General features: G+C 35.6%; 1 protein-coding gene across 2 annotated transcripts in view; it reads left to right on the top strand.

The window, feature by feature from the left end:
- The window catches only part of RBL2 (RB transcriptional corepressor like 2), a 51,340-nt gene that overhangs the window by 26,231 nt on the left and 10,014 nt on the right, over nt 1–15,095 (top strand). For both annotated transcript variants that reach the window (XM_026011755.2, XM_026011756.2), the window contains exons 10-20: nt 314–420; nt 1,117–1,220; nt 3,055–3,192; nt 4,714–4,878; nt 5,404–5,515; nt 8,586–8,855; nt 9,044–9,324; nt 9,416–9,592; nt 13,125–13,196; nt 13,871–13,976; nt 14,562–14,767. In XM_026011755.2, the coding sequence (XP_025867540.2) occupies nt 314–420; nt 1,117–1,220; nt 3,055–3,192; nt 4,714–4,878; nt 5,404–5,515; nt 8,586–8,855; nt 9,044–9,324; nt 9,416–9,592; nt 13,125–13,196; nt 13,871–13,976; nt 14,562–14,767 (1,738 nt within the window). The remainder of the gene's footprint in view (nt 1–313; nt 421–1,116; nt 1,221–3,054; nt 3,193–4,713; nt 4,879–5,403; nt 5,516–8,585; nt 8,856–9,043; nt 9,325–9,415; nt 9,593–13,124; nt 13,197–13,870; nt 13,977–14,561; nt 14,768–15,095) is intronic.

Raw genomic sequence — 15,095 nt, 5'->3', positions numbered from 1 at the left:
GAAGGCAATTTTGTTTACCAGTGATTGCAGATGGGTAGGGTAGGTGGGGGCCAGTCAAGAATGCTAACCTTAACTGTAGTAAAGGTACAGCTCTGCACAAGAAATATTTTTTTCACTTAAAATGGTTATACCAACACTTTTGATAAGGACGTATGGGATCTCCTAGAATAATTTGGGAAGTGTGTGGTTTTTGTTCAAAGTATTTTATATTTACAGGTTAGTAAAATTACAGAGTTGTAAATAGTTTATTACTTTGTGATGGGGCAGGACCTTTTGGTTGGATAATTTCTTATTCTTTTCTTTTTTTCCTTAGGACATGTTCTAGAGATCCAACACAGGCCATTGCCAACAGATTGAAAGAAATGTATGAAATATATTCTCAGCATTGCCAGCCAGATGAGGATTTCAGTAATTCTAAAGGTAAGACTTAATACTGTCCATCTTGTTCTCATTTTAACTTAACTACAAGCTTAACTACATAGTCTTCTTGGTAAGTGAATCAGAAATGTGAAGAAAAGATTTGGACTTTAGATTGAGGGGTAGAATATAGATGTCCAATTTTTCTGTCAACTAAGTGGTTTCTGGGCCCTTCTCTGTAAGAGAAACTTCAGACTGATGTCTGATTACTTTAGACATTTTGCAAAATCTTTAATTTCATTTGTAGACTGGATATTATTAAATTTAGAAGTATAATGATTCTTGAAAATACTAAGTTCAGAAGATATTAGCTGTTCCATGCCCACACCTGTTCCAGAAGTTTTCTGTTGTCATGAATTAGAATCAAGTATGAGTGGAATAGTAAACCAATTATATATACCTTCTAGCACAGAGCTGCTCAGTTCAAACTTAGAAAAAAAAAAAAAGTGTCTCTTAATGGAATGCTGTGACAGTTTTTAAGTGCAAATTTCATTTCACTGTTTTAGAAAAATGTAACCTTGGTTACCATGAAGAAAATTGAGAAATCTTAGGAATGATTGGAACAGCAGCTATAGGAAGTGCATATTTATGAAGTAATTGGTTGGTTTTTAAATTTTATTTTGTGGGCAGGGGTTGGGATAGACTCTCACTTTCTACAATATGTTCTTTGTATGTGACTTTTGTCTTTTATTTATGCAGAAATTGCCAGCAAACATTTTCGTTTTGCAGAAATGCTTTACTATAAAGTATTAGAATCTGTTATTGAACAGGAACAGAAAAGACTGGGAGACATGGATTTATCTGTGAGTAAATCACCAGCGTATTGGTCAACATGATAAGATAAGGTTTCCTTTCGGCCCTACCTACACACAATCCCAGCTAAACTAAACAAAAATAAAACTGTGGCTTTGAAAGACTAAGACTGGCAGCTGGAGAAACTTATGTCTTGAGTGTACTTGCCTCTGGTCCCCCACTAATGTTTCTTGGTGCGGCAGACTGTATCCTAGAATTCACAGCTTCTCTGGCAGTTAAGACTCTGTAGTCAAAGATTGAAACATTCAGATTGAACAAAAAATGAGTTTTTAGAATACATGAACTTATTAACTGGCACCCTCCCCCTAAGAAGCCTTGTATAGCCAGAATAAGTTGAGTATTGATTAGATAGGACTTTAACATAAATAATCAGCCATTGCTCTTTTACTAAAGTAATTATTTTTTCTAGATTTTACTAGTCAAGAAATATAAATTGATTTTGAAATATGTAGTATTTACTTTTAATGACATCAATAGAAATAATTTTTGAAAATTTTTTAAAAATAATATTTTAGAGAAAATTATAAAACTAATAGTTCTAATTTTATATAGCAATTTACATTTCTTTTTTATACATAAAATTATGCCTGTGGGAATTTAAAAGGCTGTTAAGACAAATTTTTAAATTTTGAAACACATATAGAAGGGTGTGTAAAACATAGCTGCAGTTTAGGGGCTCATAATAAGTATATACCTGTATATACCCACCTAAGAAACTTATTAAAACAATTTTTTTTTATTGTAGGAAAATATACATAACATAAAATTTACCATTTTCAGCATTTTTAAGTGAACAATTCAGTGGCATTAAGTACATTCACGGTGTTGTGCAACCCGTACCAATTTTTCATCATCCCAAACTGAAAGTCTATACCCAATAAGCAATGACTCCCCATTCTACCTCCCTCCAGCCCCTGGTAATCTCTACTCTACTTTGTCTCCACAAATTTACCTATTCTAGATATAATCATACAATATTTGTGCTTTTGTGTCTCAGTCACTTGGCACAATGTTTTCAGGGTTCATTCATGTTTTAGATAGGTCAGAATTTCATTCCTTTTTAAGACTGAATAGTATTCAGAATATTATTCATAATCAACAATATATGATTGTCTTTTTTTTGGTCAAGTTCTTAATGTCAAGAGTTGGTCAAGAGTTCTTTATGTATTCTGGATATTAAGCCCTTATACAGTTTGTAGATATTTTCTCCCATTCTGTGGGTTCTCTACTTCATTGATAGTGTCCTTTGATAGACAGGTTTTAATTTTGATGAAGCCACATTTACCTATTTTTTTTTCTGTTGCCTATGTTTTTGGCGTTTAAGTAACTTTTTAATTCAAAAATAGTAAGTGTTTATGTACAGATTTGGAAAATTAGTAAGCAAAAAAAAAAAAGAGAGATGTAAATATGTCTCCTGAGAGAAGTGTGTTCACCTGTGGCCCATTACCATCTAGCCAGTCACCTGCCTTCCAGCTGTCTTTTTCTGATAGTGGCCTCTAACTGTAAATACTGTTTTGTAGCCTCTTTCCACATTATTCCCCTAAACAGGATGTATGTATATTTTTGTTAGGGATATAATTTTTGTATCAACTGTATGATACAATAGGTAAGATTTTTGAAAGTTTTTATACATTCTTTTATATTTGCTAAAACATGGGCTTATTTATTAAGCTAAGAAAAGTTCTGTAAGAAAGTAAGCACATACTTCTCCCTAACTCGGAAAATAAGACTTCCTTTGATATTTTTATTTAACTTGACTGTGTAGGAAATGTCTTTATAAGAGCAGGCTAATGTTTCTAAATGTTAATAACTTTTGTTTTATAGGGCATTCTGGAACAAGATGCATTCCATAGATCACTTTTAGCCTGCTGCCTTGAGGTCGTCACTTTTTCTTATAAGCCTCCTGGGAATTTTCCATTTATTACTGAAATATTTGATGTGCCACTTTATCATTTTTATAAGGTATTTTTAAAATCTAATACTGATGAGGAAATTGTAAATGTGATCAACTTCCTGTCGTTAGCCAGTTAATTCATTTTGCTACCTAAGTACATCTCTTCTCTTCTTAATTATGTAATTGGTAATTTCTACTCTGTTTGGGAAGGAGAAATAGAAGAGTCTTAAGAACTATTTAAATTCTTCTAAGACAGTATAAAGACCTATTTTGGGTAAAAGCTTCATTTGCTTCTTCCTTTTATCTGCCATGGGCTTTTAGGATACTTTCATTGTATTAGCTGAGAAGCCTTTCAAAAAAGGTAGCAAACAAATCAGTAGCTATTCTTATATAGTAACCTTTTTAAATTTTTTATTTTAATTAAGTAGGCTCCACACCCAGTGTGGAGCCCAACACCAGGCTTGACCTCACAACCCTGAGATCAAGACCTGAGCTTAAATCAAGAGTCAAATGCTTGACTGACTGAACCACCTAGGACCCCCAACCTTTTTTATTTTGTAGAAAAAGCACTGAAAGTGTCTTTTGGAAGAAAAGTTCTCTTTAACATATTATATAGAGGCATAGAGTGATGGCATTGATTTGGTAGTTATTTCTATCTTGATACCGATTTAGTGTATGGGTTTATCTTAATTCTAATAGAGCAAAGTCAGTTTTTTTTAGTGGCATAGATTGAATGTTTAGAGTTTTTATTTGTTCTATTTGTTGTGGTTTTTTTTTTTTTTTTCAGTAATCTTTGCACCCAACGTGAGTCTTAAACTCATGATCCTGAGATTAAGAGTCAGATGCTTTACCAACTGAGCTAGAGTCTTTAAATGTGAAATTTTGGACAGCCCATGTGGCTCAGTGGTTTATTACCACCTTCAGCCCAGGGTGTGATCCTGGAGACCTGGGATCGAGACCCACGTCAGGCTCCCTGAGTGGAGCCTGCTTCTCCGTCTGCCTATGTCTCTGCCTCTCTCTCTCTCTGTCTCTCTCATTAATAAATAAATAAAATCTATAAAAATAAAAATTTAAAAAAAATGAAATTTTAAAGAGTAATATTTTTCAGGGACACCTGAGTGGCTCAGTAGTTGAGTATCTGCCTTTGGCTCAGGGTATGATCCTGGGTCCAGGGATCACGTCCCACGTCGCGCTCCCTGCAAGGAACCTACTTCTCCTTCTGCCTATGTCTCTGGCTCACTCTCTGTGTGTCATGAATAAATAAATTGTTTTAAAAATAAAAAAAAAAGGTAATATTTTTCAACTTTAATAGAAGAGGCTCTTTTTTCTTTGAAAACAATTTAAAATATGCCATTATACAAAAGATTTTCTGTAATTCCTACATGCATTTTAAATAATAATTTATAGACAGTGAAAGGAAGACCACCTGTTCAAAATAGTGCTATTATTTATATTTTTAATTTTTGATGAATTATCTGTTGTATCTATAAGTATGTAAAAAATGCAATTTACCCATTTTTGCTTCACACTTAATAAATGCATTTTTAGTGACAAAAATAATTATTAAACCAGGGCATTTTTTATTTCAGGTGATAGAAGTATTCATTAGAGCAGAAGATGGTCTTTGTAGAGAAGTGGTAAAACACCTTAATCAGATTGAAGAACAGATCTTGGATCATTTGGCATGGAAACCAGAGTCTCCACTCTGGGACAGAATTAGAGACAATGAAAACAGAGTTCCTACTTGTGAAGAGGTTTGTGAAAATACCTTAACATCTTTCTGTAGCAAAAGTACATCAGGATCTAATCTGTTTATATTCTTGTTTCACGGAGAGCAGTTAAACTTAGTATCTCCCCTATGGGAAGTGAGAGGGTGGCCATTGGGTTTAATATGGTATAGTCACCCCTGTATCTAAGAAGAAACCCCTAACTCTAGGAGTCAGAAATAATGTGTGATTGCTTCAGGGTTTCAGTGCCAGAGTAAGAATTCAGCATTCTCTCTTAATTTTCTAGTCAAGTCTCTGTACTTTAGAATGGCTGGTATTCTAATTCTCTAAATCAGTAATGAAGGCTGATTCATATTTAGAATTCAGCTATTAGCTTTGAATTTTTTTAAGCTTGCCAGACCTTTTCAACTTCAGTATGAAACTGGAAAAGACACTGATTTTGTTTACATTAAAGAATTGGTGAGCCAGGTTTCCTTTTGCCTTAGATTGTGACTGTATTTCTAAAGAAAATACCTTTTTGAATAATGATACTCTGTATATCATTCTTTATAGGTTATGCCACCCCAGAACCTGGAAAGAGCAGATGATATTTGTATTGCTGGATCTCCTTTGACTCCCAGAAGGGTGAGTGAAGTTCGTGCGGATACTGGAGGACTTGGAAGAAGTAAGTTTAAAATATTAGGAGGGGGGCACCCGGGTGGCCTAGTTGGTTGGGTGTCTGCCTTCAACTCGTGTCATGATCCTGGGGTCCTGGGACTGAGTTCTGCATTGGGCTCCGTGCCCTGTAGGGAGCCTGCTTCTCCCTCTTCCTCTGCCTCTCTTTGTCATGAATAAATAAATAAAATTAAAAAAAAAAATACTAAGGGGAGTATTTGGGAGCCTAATATCTGGGAATTGAAATTCTATCTGAAACTAGAAGTGAAATTAATAGGGTTTAAAATAAAAGAATTTTTTGTGCATTAACTGGAACCCTCCCCTAGAAAGCCTTGTATAGCCAGAATAAGTTGAATATTGTAGTACCACATGGATCATTAAAAGTAGTGCTTTTGAAATATATTTAAGAACACAGGAAGATACATGTAATAACAAGTGACTTTAAAAAGAGAATACTATATATTAATGTGTTTCCTGTTAAGGAAACTTTTAAGTTTCCAAACTGTTAAGAAATATTGGATAATAGAATTCCAGGTGCTTTCTGTAAATTTTTAAAAATAAATATGTATTTCTTTTAAAATCAGAAGAAGGGTGCCTGGGTGGCTTAGTTGGTTAAGTGTCCAACTCTTGATTTCGGCTCAGGTTGTAATCTTGGGGTCGTGGGATTGAGCCCCATGTTGGGATCCGTGGTTGACACAGAGTCTACTTGAGCTTCTCTCCTCCCCTTCCTACAACTCTCATGTGCTTGCTCTCTTGCTCTCTCTCAAATAAATCTTTTTTAAAAAGTAAAATCAGGAAAAAACAAAAGCTTCTTAAAGGTAGAGTTGTATGATGCAACTAGGTATAGACAAGCTGATGAGTTAAAAGTACTGAATGGCCAGAGCATGTTCAGCTTTAACTCTTGTCAGTTGAGCTGTGCTACACTGGTTTATAGGACAGCAGTGCTGGCCCCAGAAATACAGAAAAGAGAAGTTTCACTATTCATCTGGTTCTATTTAGGCAGCTGCTTTTTTTTTTTTTTTAAGTAATCTCTATGCCCATCATGGGGCTCAAACTCACAACCTGAGATCATGTTCAATAGGCTGAGCCAGTCAAGCACCCCTTCAGGTTGCTCTTGTAACATCTTCCACATGCAAAGTTTAAGTTTACATAGTTAACTGCTTTTTTTTTTTAAGTGATTTTTTTTTAATTTTTTTTTAATTTTTATTTATTTATGATAGTCACAGAGAGAGAGAGGCAGAGACACAGGCAGAGGGAGAAGCAGGCTCCATGCACCGGGAGCCCGATGTGGGATTCGATCCCGGGTCTCCAGGATCGCGCCCTGGGTCAAAGGCAGGTGCCAAACCGCTGCGCCACCCAGGGATCCCAGTTAACTGCTTTTAAAAAGCAATTTTGTAAATTCAGAGAGTTCTAAATCCTTACATGCCATTAGAAGGATATTATTTCTAGATGAACCTTTTAATGTAATTGATAAGCACTGGTTATAGAAAAAGGATCAGATTTAAAATCAAGAATCAGTGCATACTCAATAACTATGGATAATCTATATGAAAATTTCCTCATTTTTTGGAAGAGGAATCATAATGGCTTAACTATTTTTCTGCCTGTTATCCACCTTAGACACAGATCTGACAGCTGGTCTTCCTCAGTCCTGTTTCTGTAGAGTTTTTCCTTCCCTAATCTGTAGATTTAGGACCTGACTTTAAACTCATTTTCTTGGGCAGCCCTGTGGCGCAGCGGTTTAGCGCCGCCTGCAGCCTGGGGTGTGATCCTGGAGGCCCGGGATTGAGTCCCACGTCTGGCTCCCTCTGCCTGTGTCTCTGCCTCACTCTCTCTCTGTGTGTCTCTATGAATAAATAAATAAAATCTTAAAAAAAAAAAAAAGATTAAAAAAATAATAATAATAAACTCATTTTCTTTGTACTTACCACTTCTCCATTTTCTTGAGGTCTCTTAATGCTTTACAAGATAATGATCATAATGCATTCTTTCCAATTGTAGGTTTGTTCCAAATACAAATCTAGTAAGTTTATTGGGTTTTGTGCCATTGGAAAATTAAAACGTTAAGCTATAGTCTGTCACGAGTACCCCTATCCTCTTATGACCTCCCTACATATATTTTTAAATTAAAAACAACAATTGATGTGCAGTTGGAAGGAATGCTGCTTAAAAATTCAGCCACTGATGTGCATATTTAACAACAAACTGTGCTATAATGTTTATAGGGGTTGTTTATGTTTAGGATGACAAAATAATTTTGGAAATAGTGGTGATGGTTGCACAATATTGTGAATGGAATTAATGCCCTGCATTGTACGTACAAAAATAGTTCAAATGGCAAATTACATGTTTTATATATATATATATATATATATATATATAAAAGGTAGCAATATACCAAATTCAAAATTTGGTATACCAAAATTTGAATACCAAATTCAAAGCATTGAATTGTACAATTTAAGTGAAATTTATGTGAATTATGCATTAATAAAATTGTTTAAAGAATATAATAAGCTAAGCTTAATTGAGTCCAAAACACATATATCCATTTTTGCTGAAGAACATTGAGTTTTAGTAATTTTCTATACATGGAAAAAGACAAAGATGCAAATTGATAAAACTGGGGGGGAATGTTCCCAGATGATGTCCTAGTAATATCAAGTCCCCTGTTTTGAGTAGTGGCTTTACAGTGAAAATCACATTATACATGAATGTTAGGTAGAAATTGAATATGGTCAAAAGTATCATAGGAAAATAGAATAATTGTTTAAATTGCCCCTAAGTCATCAAGATTATGTAGTAGTAGAGGGCAGAGTTTGATTTAGCAGGAGCTGGAATAAAGTAGGGAGCATTGTGAAACAAATAGAGAAAAATTCTTGTGTTTAAAATTTGCTCTTAATAGTGTGTGGTTGAATTTTCATTAGTTGAATATACTTATGAATATGATCCCTGTAATTTTTGTTTATGAAGTATTTCAGATACTGATTAGTTTTAAACTTAAGAGCTTGGCTGGAAGTTAGATCTCAGTTTCCTTGAGTTAAACCATTTGTTTGATTTTTTTTTTTTTCTGACCCTAGGCATAACCTCTCCAGCCACATTATATGATAGATACAGCTCCCCAACAGCCAGCTCTACCAGAAGGCGGCTATTTGTTGAGAATGATAGCCCTTCTGATGGAGGGACACCTGGGCGCATTCCCCCACAACCCCTTGTCAATGCTGTCCCTGTGCAGAATGTATCTGGGGAGACTGTTTCTGTCACACCAGTTCCTGGACAGACTTTGGTCACTATGGCAACAGCCACTGTCACAGCCAACAATGGACAAACAGTGACCATTCCTGTACAAGGTAAGGAAGGCAGAGTTGGATATTGAGTTCTTTCTCGGTGGCATTTATTGGAAAGTCACCTGAGATTTGGCTGGAATGACAACAGGAGATAAGGGGGCGTGGGGGGAAGGAGACTAGGAGGGGAGAAACTAGAAACCTGTGCCTGGAGAACTTTTCATCATCCTCATCTTCTCCCTAACAAACTGTAGGTATTGCGAATGAAAATGGAGGGATAACGTTCTTCCCAGTCCAGGTCAATGTTGGAGGGCAGGCACAAGCCGTGACTGGCTCCATCCAGCCCCTCAGTGCTCAGGCCCTGGCTGGAAGTTTGAGCTCTCAACAGGTGACAGGAACAACCTTGCAAGTCCCTGGTCAGGTGGCCATTCAACAGATTTCCCCAGGTGGACATCAGCAGAAACAAGGCCCACCTTTAACTGGCAGCAGTATTAGACCCAGGAAGACCAGCTCTTTATCACTCTTCTTTAGAAAGGTAATTTTTCATGTACCCTTATCAGGGTATGAGCTTGGGAAATATAAGTGTTAGGTAAACAAATTTTGAAATGTTTTTGTTTATCTACCAGGTTTACCACTTGGCAGGTGTCCGCCTTCGGGATCTTTGTGCTAAACTGGATATTTCAGATGAACTGAGGAAAAAAATCTGGACCTGTTTTGAATTCTCCATAATTCAGTGTCCTGAACTTATGATGGACAGACACCTGGACCAGCTGTTGATGTGTGCCATTTATGTGATGGCAAAGGTGAGTACCATTTGGAATATAAAAGGAAAAAGTAAAGATGCTACTTCCTTACTCTCAGAACACTTTTAACAGTTTTGTTGAGCTATAATTCACTCATTCATTCATTCATTCATTCACTCATTCATTCATTCAAGTAGTCTCCACACCCAGTGTGGGGCTTGAACTAACAACTCTGAGATGAAGACCTGAGCTGAGATCAAGAGTTGGATGCTTAAGTGACTGAGCCACCCAGGCACCCCTTGGTTCGCTCACTTAAAATGTACAGCTCAGTGGTTTTTAGTACATTTATAGATATGTGCAACCTTCACCACAGTAAATTTTAGAACATAATATTCCATTGTAAAGATATATGACGTTTTGATTATCCGTTAATTGATGGCCATCCGGGTATTTTCACTTTGACTATCATGAATAATGCTATGAACATTTGTGTACAAGTTTTTGCATAGTCATGTTTTCATTTCTCTTTTCTATATACCTAAAGGTGGATTGCAAGGTCTTATACTGTGTTTAACCATTTGAGGAGCTGCCAGACTGTTTTTCCAAAGTCACTGCAACATTTTGTATTTCTACTAGCAGTATATGAAAGTCTTCATTTCTCCACCTTCTCATTAGCACTTTTTATTATCAGACATTTTTCTAAAATAATTTATTGATGTGAAATTCATATAAATCAACCATTTTTAAATGAACAATTGAGTGGTATTTAGTACATTCCCAATCTTGTACACCCAGCCTTTATCTTGTTCCAAAACATTTCCATCCCTACAGAATAAAACTCTTATTTATTAAATAGGTTCTTTGCATTCCCCCTCCCTCAGCTCCTGGCACCCACCATTCTTACTTTCTGTCTCTATGAATTTGATTATTCTAGGTGCCTCTAGGAGTCCTACAGTATTTGTCTTTTCGTGACTGGTTTATTTCAGTTAGTATAACATCCTCAAGATCTTTCTGTGTTGTAACATGAGTTATAATTTTCTTCCTTTTTAAGGCTGAGTAATACTCCATAGTGTGGACATACCACATTTTGTTTATCCATTCATCCATTGATGGCCACTTGGGTAGCTTCCACTTTTTAGCTATGGTGAATTGTGCTACTATGAAGATGAGTGTATGAATATCTTATTGAACTTTTAGTTTCATTCTTTTAGGCATATACCCAAAAGTGGAATTGCTGGGTCATATGGTAATTTTAGGTTTAGTTTTTTGAGAAACTTGCCGTGTTTTTGACAGCAGCTGCACCATTTTACATTCCCACTAGCAGTGTATTAGAGTTCTAATTTTTCTACATCCTTGCCAGCTTTTCAATTTTTTATTATAGTCATCTCAGTATTGATTGATACATTATGGGTTTTTTTTTTTTTAAGATTTTATTTATTCATGAGAGAGAGAGAGAGAGAGAGAGAGGCAGAGACAGGAGGCAGAGGAAGAAGCAGGCTCCATGCAGGGAGCCTGATGTGGGACTCGATCCTGGGTCTCCAGGATCAGCCCTGGACTGAAGGTGGCGCTAAACCACTGAGCCACCGGGCTGCCCCCATTATGGTGGTTTTGATGTTTATTTTCCTAATGACTCATGATGTTGAATGTCTTTTATTGTGCTTATTAACTATTATTTGGGTTTTTTATTCTGGCCATCAGGCAATCATTTGTCTGCTGGTCATTTGTATATCTTCTTTGGTGAAATACCAGTTTAAATACTTTGTCCATTTTTTGTTTGGATTTTGTGCTTTACTGTGGTTGAGCTGTAGTTTATATATCCTGCAGATATTTGTAGATACTTTGGGTGTTTTTCCACTTACTTGATGGTGTTATTTGAACCATATAGTTTTTAATTTTGATTAAGTCAATTTTTCTGTTTTTTCTTTGTTGCTTGAACTTTTGGTATCTAAGAATACATTGTTATATCCAAGGTCATCAATATTTATGTTTTCTTCCAAAAGTTTTATAGTCTTATCTCTTACATTTAGGTCTTTGATCCATTTTGAGTAATTTCTAATACATGGTAGGAAGTAGGAGTTCAACTTTATTCTTTCACATGGAGCTAAATCCAATTGTTTTGTGTAGTGAGAACACTTAAGATCACCTCTCTTAGCAACTTCCAAGTATATAATACAGTGTTGTTAACTGTAGTCACCATGCTAGATAGCAGGTCCCCAGAATTTATTCATCTTATGACTGGAAGTTTGTACTCTTTGACCAACATCTCCCCAATTTCCCCACCCCAACATACGTACCTTAACTATCTATATCAGCTTCAGATTTATGCTAACATAATTCCAGTGAGATATAGAAGTGTTACTCTTATGTAGCTGTTTACTTTTCATCTTTTGAGGTGAATTGTGATATCCGTGTTACAAATCCAACAATAATTCTGTGACTTTTAAAGGAGCTGAAATATATTTAATGTATAACTTTTGTTTTATTAATTTTATCATTTCTGATTCTCTTTATCAGTTCATGTGGTTTTAAGTTGTCATCTGGAGTCATTTCCTTAGCCCAATACAGCATTCCTCCTCGTAGGCAGTTTTTGGCAAATATATTACATTACTGTATGTTTTAGGCCCAGTGAAACATTATAAATGTATTGTTTTATACAATGGCTTTTTAAATCAGTTAAGGAGAAATATATGCTGTCTTTACAGTTCCATAATTATCTTTATCAGTGCTTTTTATGTGTATTTGAATTACTAAAGTCACTTGCTTTAATTTGACGAACTTCTAGTATTTCTTGTAAGATCAATCTGTTAGCAGCAAATTGTTTATTTTGTATTTATTTCTTTCATTTTTGAGATTCTATTTATTTCTCTTTCATTTTTGAAAGATAACTGAGCACTGAATTCTTAGTTTTTTACTTTGAGCACTTTGAATATGTTGTTTCACCACCTCTTAGCTTCTGTAGTTTCTGAATAGAAGTTGCCTGTTATTTTATTAGGCTTCTCTTTATGCTTTCAAGATCTTCTCCCTTTCTTGGGCTTTCAGCATTTTTACTGTATGTCTGGGTATGGATCTCTTTGCATTTATCCTATACTTGGAATCCTTAGAGCTTCCTAGTTGTGTGGGTTACTATTTTTTAAACAAATTTGGGAAGCTTTCAGCTTTATTTAACATTTTTTCTGCTTCTCTCTGTGTCCTGAATGATGTTCACAGCTCTCTGAAGCTCTGTTAATTTTTCTGCATTTCCTTTTTCTGTGTTCTTCAGGTTCCACAGTCTATCCCAAGATTGCTAATTCTTTTTTTTCTTTGCCAGTTCAGATCTATTTTGTCCCTTGGGTGAATTTTTAATTAGTTAAATGTACTTTTTTGTGCCAGGACTTTGTTCAGATGCTACTTACTCCCTCTTATTACTGAATTTTAGTAGATTTTCTTGAATAGTTTTTCATTTTTTATACACCCTGAGGACAATTTCCAGAGATTTGAAATGGCTGTTTGTATGATTTTCACCAGTTTTACTGGGGAAGTAGGTTCACAGAGCTCTTCAATATATTTTGCTGGAAGTTACTTTCTCTCTCAGAATACTCTTAATGTTTGCCAGGTCACAAAAGAAGATAAGTCCTTCCAGAATATTATGCGTTGTTACAGGACTCAGCCACAGGCCCGGAGCCAGGTAACTACATTTTCTCTCAGGGCTGAAATAAAGCTTAAAGTCTTTGATAAATATGAAAAATTAACCACAGTTGATTCTGCGGCCTTTCCCCAGGATACAAAATAAGAATCTACTTTAAGGAATTCTTTTCTTTAATATTGTTTAATCATTGACTGACAGCTTCACATCTTGATTAGTTAAGTCCTCTTTTCTCCAAAAGGTAAAATATTTGATTCCTTAATTCTGATAATCACATGATAGATGTCAATTTAGGAAGTTGTTTGGTTTCTATGTCATCTTTCAGGCTGGTTTAGAAAACCAGTACTGTACATTTATCCAAGACAACATTAAATGAAAATCTAAAATTCATTTTACCTTTAATATTGTTCATTTATCTCAAAGGATAGGTATGCAAGATCTTTGTATTTGATTTAGAATAACCTGATTTTATGGTTGGGTGCTAGTACTGCCCGTTATAACATTATAGGCCATATTTGGAATTTGAGGCCAGCAGGCCCTAGTATAAATCTTGGCTCTGTTATTTAACAGATATATGACCTTGGCTGCATATATTAACCTCCCTGAGGAGGACAACTATTACTACATCGAGTTGTTGTGAGAATTTAATAACATATGAAGGTCCTGTAGTCTAAGATGTGCTCAATAAATCTGTCCTCTTATCATGGTCTCTAAAGGTATACAGAAGTGTTTTGATAAAAGGGAAAAGGAAAAGAAGAAATTCTGGCAGCAGTGATAGCAGAAGCCATCAGAATTCTCCAACAGAACTAAACAAAGACAGAAGTAAGTGTTGAAGATCTTTATGAACACTTAGAAAACAAAATTAGGAGCTTCTCACTTTTTAGACCTAAAGATTACTAAATGAAATTATGACTATAGAAACTTAAAATATTGGCAAAAATAATTGTTGGAATAATAAATAGAATCCTAAATTTAGTAGCAAAGTTGGTTTTCCTTCATCCCATAGCTTTGAGGCACATTCTGCATAGCATTTTTCTCCAGGGAAATTAGAGAAGGTTTCAGGCAGGAATTTGTTGGTCTGAGTTCCAGGAAAGTTTGGCATACCAACTGAAACCATGCTATGGAAATACCTAATTGCTGACTTGTGTCACTTAATGCAGGGCACAGGTCCTAGAAAATTTGGTGTAATTTATTAGAGAAAACTACTCAGTAAACTCTTGCTACATAGCAGGGGGGTAAAGTTAATACTTATTAGTATCTGTGCTTTGCTCCCCGGGTTGAAGAATAGAGTGCCCATTTGCTGCCATTTAAACAAGTACTATTTGCCTTTCTCTTAATGAATTTTCTTTTTAAAAACAGTCTGCACTAGCTCTTTCTGTTTAACATCCTTTGTTCTACCCGCTGCAGCCAGCAGAGACTCCAGTCCTGTCATGAGGTCAAGCAGCACCTTGCCAGTCCCACAGCCTAGCAGTGCCCCTCCGACACCTACTCGTCTCACAGGTGCCAACAGTGACATGGAAGAAGAGGAGCGGGGAGACCTCATTCAGTTCTACAACAATATCTACATAAAACAAATTAAAACATTTGCCATGAAGTACTCACAGGCAAACATAGTAAGTTTGACAGGGATTATTGCATACTTTTTTCACTTGTGAGGGAGGAGAAATCACTTAAGATGAGCTGCTGTTTAGGTGAACTAGTCTTAGAAATCATCCTTTTGTTAAATAAAACTGAGGAAATCTCTAAGAGAGATAATACGCCTACCCAACAGAATTTCTTTTTATTGTGAAGCGGTAAACAAGGATAAGATGGTATTTGGATTCCCTAAAAATTACTGTAATACAAGAGAGAGACTGCATGCATTCACATTGTCCAAAACTTACCAGCTATGGTAACCTTTCAAGTTACTTAACTCTCTCTGTCTTGTATCTCTTCATATAT

This window comes from Vulpes vulpes, chromosome 2 (genome assembly GCF_048418805.1).
Source record: "Vulpes vulpes isolate BD-2025 chromosome 2, VulVul3, whole genome shotgun sequence".
NCBI classification, from domain to species: domain Eukaryota; kingdom Metazoa; phylum Chordata; class Mammalia; order Carnivora; family Canidae; genus Vulpes; species Vulpes vulpes.
This window is presented reverse-complemented; position numbering and strand designations above follow the sequence as displayed.